Genomic DNA, 6214 nt, shown 5'->3' on the forward strand with positions numbered 1-6214 from the left:
GATGCGAACATCGTGCGTGAGGGTTTAGGTTTGAAAAAGGGTTACGCACTAGGCGATTGTCGTGCGTGTATGCTTGAGCCACTGCGAGAGACAGAGATGCCAGTATGTGCACTAGAACATTGGTGACAGTGCAGTTTTTCGGGATTGTAGAGCAGTCTAAAACAGGCAGTCGTGCGCTCAAGTTTATTCGCCATCTACAACCGTCTAAAAATTATCAAAAGACATGGACAAGGAGAATCTTAACCCGACAAGCATATATCACCAATAGGCGTATTATATATTGTCACAACTGATACCGAAATAATTCTTTTCACACTGCTCCCCGAATTCTCTTCAATTTTTACTGCGGAAATTGAGGCAATCCTCGCCACATGCTTATATGCTAGCCAAAACAGAAGGAAATATGTACGTTATATTTTCCGACTCCCTATCCTCTCTAAATGCAATTAACAACACCAACAACCAAAACTATTACACAAACTCAATTCGAAACATAGTAGGAAAATACAAAACGGACAAACTGACACTGCTTTGGATCCCCGGACACTGCGGGATAAAAGGAAATGATATTTCAAACAAAACAGCTAAAAACGCACACAACTTCCCTCTTATCACCGAACGCAACTACAACAAATCAGATATAAATGAATGCATCAAATATAACTCACAAATACTAAACGAAAGCACATTAAGAAAAACATCACCGTACTATAAATGAATTAGGCACACAAGAGCTTATCCTGAAATATTCAATAACTCCTTACGTACACCTTTAAGAAATTTAGCATAATCAGACTCGGACACACCAATTTAACCCACAACTATATCTTCCATAAATCCTCAATAAATAATAATAATAAACATAGATCGTAAATAACTGTTAAACGATTCGTGCGGTAAGTGTTGTTCACTCAGACTTTGAGCAAAAAGTCTAAGAGCAACCGATTGACTTGCTCGAATACAAATTTTGCTCGTGCTGAACCGAAGAACAATCATTTCTGTTCTTTTTCGGTCTACTCATGGTACAACTATACAAGGTAGTCTCGTCGGCTCGTCACTCCCCTATCGACACTACAATTAGAGCGAGAGAAAGAGTGTTTTCCTATGAAAACCCGAGCGTTCGGGTCGATAGGGGAGTGAACCCGAACAATTCTGCAGCCGACGAGACTACCTTGTATAATTGTACCTTCCCTGCAGTTCCAAAAGTGCCTTGTCGTCGATGACATGGACGACGACCCACCGATGCCAGTGTCTGTAGCACCTGGTGTCGCACTGATGTCACTTCATATAAAGTTTTGTATGGCATTCTAGGATTTGACATGCATGTCGCTCTCGATTACCATTTTGTCCGAGTCATCGAACGAGGCATCGATGGCTTATACGAATTTTATATGGAGAAAATTCGTATAAGACATCGATGATATCGTAGATGGCGTGGAGGCGATGTTGTCATCGATGGCTTTTGCGAGGGTACCCTCATCTATGCCAATGTCTAAAATGTCATCCCCAAATTCATATGAAAAACAATATATATATATTAATTTTTTTTTATTTTATTAATAAATCTTATTTTGTAACATAAGAGATAAGTACATAAATAATATGAAATTAGAAAGTTTTTGTTTACCATTTATGTGGAATATTTACAGGACAACGGCTGTTTTGCGTCCATCTATGGTACAAAAAATATTTTTATTATTACATATTATATATGTATTACTTTTTTTAATTTAAAGCAAACTTACCTTTCAAACGAATTTATCGTACAGCCTGTATATTCTAAAAGATTTAAATAAGTTTGTAGTAAAAAACATAATATTTTTGTAATCTTAACGACACTTACATGATTTTTAAACGATTCCGCTGCGCGTTGCGCAAATTAAGTAATTTCACAACTAATTGTCAACGCACAACGCAAAAGAATGAGCAGTTCAATTTTATTTTTCACCCTTTTAGTATACCCTTCTTTTTTGGGTATAACCGACCATAAATGACACGCGAGTTATATTATATCTATATTTGCAATCAATGTTGTGTTATGCTTATCTTGGTTTAATAATTTATATAATGTTGAAAATATAAAAAATATAATATATATTATATTTAATATTTGAAGAACTTTAACATCAAAAGAGTATACATAAGTCGAGCGCCCCTCAGCCGTATTTTCCATTGGTAACCAATTTTTTGTTTCTAACGGAGAATGACAACAGTGCAATTAGAAAAACGAAAAAATAGAAGACAAATTTGGAGTCGGGCCGCCGTCGGGTGCAAGCAACGAAATCGTATTATAAGAGTGAGAAAGAGAGGGAAACTTAGGAATATCCCTTTTCCTTTCCTACACATTGATTGCTTGAATGCCACGAGACACCAGGTGACAGCCAGAACTGCAGGGTTGGGTCTGCTCATTCTCGGACCCTTTGCCGACGAAACCCGATTCAAAAAGTCTTTTGCGCATGTATGTGTATGTGTGAAGGTTCGGGGGTTCTACCTGTCATTTGGCCTCGTAAATCTCGCTAGTGAAAATAGATTATTTGAATTTATTTGAAACTAGCTGCCCGTCCCAGCTTCGCCCGGGTTTTTTTTTAATAGTTTGTCCTTTTTTTTTTTATTTGTATTAACGTATTATTACTGTAGGTATGTGCTGTTCTGGTGGAAAAAAAACCCGGGCGAAGCTGGGACGTCATTTACCATGCGACCTAAGTTATTTGGATTTAAATTAGCGTCATTTGCCACAGCGTCTTGAAGGTGGATGTAACTCTCTGCTCTTAGTTTAGTTTGATTTAATGATATGTACCGTAACCTCTCGCTTTCAACTTTAACGTACATGTCAACGTAAAACTGATTGGTCTGTTGCTTGCATCTTTGTACAATGTTAAAGTTGTTTTCTCGTATCATCATGTTGTAGCCATAAAAATCCATGCATGAAACCTTTTTGTTATGCAAGGGAAGACCTGTTACAGGATTAATTTGGGGAATTTGAAAGTGGTACCCCTCTTGCCCCTTACTAAATATGATCAAATATTGCAACGCATCATAAAATTTATGAGTATCAGGCACCCTTGTTAATATGTCATCTCGGGCCTGTAAACTATATCACGGGAAGCAAACTCTTTGCCTGTAACCATGGCTGCGACTTCATTTATTAACGGTGCATTTTACCGCCTTTCATGTTCCCCACTTGGTGTGCGATCGGGGTGCATCACCAACTTATAATCCTCTCCCGGCATTCTTTCTAGTGCTGTTTTGAAAGTGTTGATAAGGCGATTATGTTCATGCAATATTTTCTGGATTTTTAAAACAGTATCCCTTTCGATTCCTTGTATATTTGACACCTGCGATCAGCTTCGTTTTCTTCATCGCCCATGAAATAAAGTTGCAAAAACTTTGGTTGTTCATTATTTGCGGGAAGTAAGAAACCAATTCTGTGATACACCTGTCCTTGGATGGTAAAAGTAGGTGAAAATCCAGGCATTACGACCTCCTTATCTACACCAAATGATGTCATCTGAAAGCAAGAATTATACTTTCTAATCCTGCTTAAAAACCGGCGGGATTCATTACTGTCGTATAAAAGTAAAGATTTGAGAGGTTCCTCTGGCTCGCCAAGTAATGGAATTTTAACCTTTCCACCAGAACAGCACATACCTGGAGTTTCTTCTTTCCATTTCAGTGCTTCACAATATCTGCATTTTTTATCCATTCTCCCAATGATAATCAATCGGTGATTAACATAGTCTATCAAAGGGGCATACTCAAAAGAGGCACCATTAAATGCCTCCCACGTTCTCATTGATAACGTACGTGTTCTTTCTCCCTGCCGCTCTACGTTTAAAAAACGTCGTCTTTGTGAATCTTCGCCAGACTCTGCCGCAAACAACTGGGCGTGACGTTTGGCATCTAAAACTCGACGTGTCTGAGTCTGTTCCACTGTCTCAGCAGCTCTTTGAGATGCGTGGCGGTCAGCATCCAGGGTCTGACTGGCCTGAGTCTGCGTATAGGTCTCAGAAGCTCTTTGAGTCGCATGACGCTGAGAATCTAACAACTGACGCGTCCGAGTCTGCTCTTCAGATTCTTGGCCTCTAGCAACTTTTGCAGCTCGAGCTCTGCTAAAATACTGCTTAGATTGGAATTACGTTTGCGTGGCATACCGAAAACAATAACGGGAGTTTTAAAAACTACAACGTAAAACAATTTGTTATAAACTACTTTGATAAAGCAAACCTTTTTACTTAAAACGTAATGCCTACTGCCTACCCCAGACAGACAGAAACATTTTCACATTTAAATATTAGTATGGAAGTATGGATTAGGATTTCTAGGTTATCATCTATCACCATACCAAATTTCTTCAAAATCCGTTCAGCGGTTGAGGCGTGAAAGAGTAACAGACAGACAGAAACATTTTTACATTTATATATTAGTATGGAAAGGACGTGAAAGTATATAATTCATTTTATTTTATGCGAATGACGGTGCTCAATAAATGCCTAATACTTAAATTCGTTATTAGTTGTTAAGCTAAAGTCAAAATAAATTAATTTAAAAGAAAACAATTAATTTTTTAATCAAAATAATAAAAATATTAGTTTGAAATATGATATATATATATGGGGGCAGCTGCCCCCGCCCTAGAGATTTCAAACTCCTTTTTATTTTATTTTCTAATAAATGTTATAACCCATTTACAAGTTTTTTAGGCTACATTTCATTTTGAAAAAAATTAGGGATCCTTGGTAAAATTTAAAAAATACAACCCTACAAAATAGAAGTAAAATATATAATATTTTTAGATGCAACAAATTTTTAAAACAAAAATAATAGTAACAGCAAAAAGAATTTAAAAAAAAAATTAGCTTATACATGTTATGATTTTTTGAAAATGTTCAGAAATACGCATTTAAGCCATAATTTTCTCTTTTCCATACAAATTTTTTCCGACATTGTCACCTTCGAAAAATCATAAATATTAAAGAAAATTTATTTTTGAAAAATTCTTTTTCCAGTTACTATTATTTTTGTTTTAAGAAACTTTTTGTATCCAAAAATTGTAGTTTTCAAGACGAGGGAAAAGGTGTAAAAAGTAGATTTTTTTAGAATTTCCCTTTTCAAAAATTATCGAATGAGTTAAGAAAAGTATGGTATCATTCAAACGGCATTTAAATTACCTTTCCATTGATACCAAAAGTTAAAAGAAGCAAGTTCATGTTTTGAGTATATTTCACTTTTATTTTGTCAAATTAATTATGCCGATTAGTGTATATGAATGGTCGAATCTCTCACAGTCTCGCAACATACAGTTATTAAGACCATTCTTAACGCACAACCATTCCGTCAAGACTACCTGATTTCGTATTGAGCACTGAATTTTTTTAGTGAAAATGGGTCATTTCTCTGAAACATGGAAATGGAAATCGGGCATTAACTAATACTTGGATGTAACGACACCTTAGCTCTCTAGCATCGGAAATCGATATTTAAAATATATATAATCTTTTCCTTTTCCTTTCTTTTGCTGCGGTGGATGGAACAGCACGTTAGGTTGCTAATTTTCTGTATTCCTTTTGAGTAAATCAATGTAAGTTATTTTTATTGTTTAGCGCAAATTTCATTTAATATAAATTGTTTTAAAATGTAGATGCCACGAGAAATTAAAGAGGTCAAAGACTTTCTTAACAAAGCACGTCGTTCAGATGCACGCGCTGTTAAAATTAAAAAGAACTTGACCAACACTAAATTTAAAATCCGCTGTTCACGGTTTCTTTATACCCTCGTCGTGCAGGATAAGGAAAAAGCTGACAAAATCAAGCAGTCTCTTCCCCCAGGATTACAAGTAAAAGAGGTGAAATGAACGACCACAATAAATTAAGTGTCGTTTTTACCAGCTTTACTGCTTAGATTGGAAGTTTGGCCCGCTGAAATTTGTGTTTTCTTATAAACTAAAATAAAGTGATGATGCCAAATTAAGAAACAAAGAGGCTAAAATTGTTTTTTTTTTAATTTATAGCCGGGACTGCAAGCAATGGATGTCTTCTACCAAAAAACGGTTTACTGAGAGTTAAAGTATGAACAAATTTTAATAGAAATCTAGTCGAGCTGATCAAAAACAACGGCGTAAGATTTTTTTTGTTTCATTCGTTCGTATGGGATATAGTCGGCCGATCTGGACCGTTCCGACATATATACTGCGTGCAATAACTACACAACTTTTGGT

General features: G+C 36.0%; 1 protein-coding gene across 1 annotated transcript; it reads left to right on the forward strand.

The window, feature by feature from the left end:
• The first annotated feature begins 5446 nt into the window (after positions 1-5446).
• LOC108102214 (60S ribosomal protein L38) lies at positions 5447-5975 on the forward strand. The gene is made up of 2 exons (XM_017206936.2): positions 5447-5578; positions 5639-5975. Exon 2 carries the CDS (start codon positions 5639-5641, stop codon positions 5849-5851), a length of 213 nt encoding a protein of 70 aa, XP_017062425.1. The 5' UTR covers positions 5447-5578; the 3' UTR covers positions 5852-5975.
• Positions 5976-6214: the final 239 nt, after the last annotated feature.

This window comes from Drosophila ficusphila, unplaced genomic scaffold (assembly GCF_018152265.1).
Source record: "Drosophila ficusphila isolate 14025-0441.05 unplaced genomic scaffold, ASM1815226v1 contig_47, whole genome shotgun sequence".
NCBI classification, from domain to species: Eukaryota; Metazoa; Arthropoda; class Insecta; order Diptera; family Drosophilidae; genus Drosophila; species Drosophila ficusphila.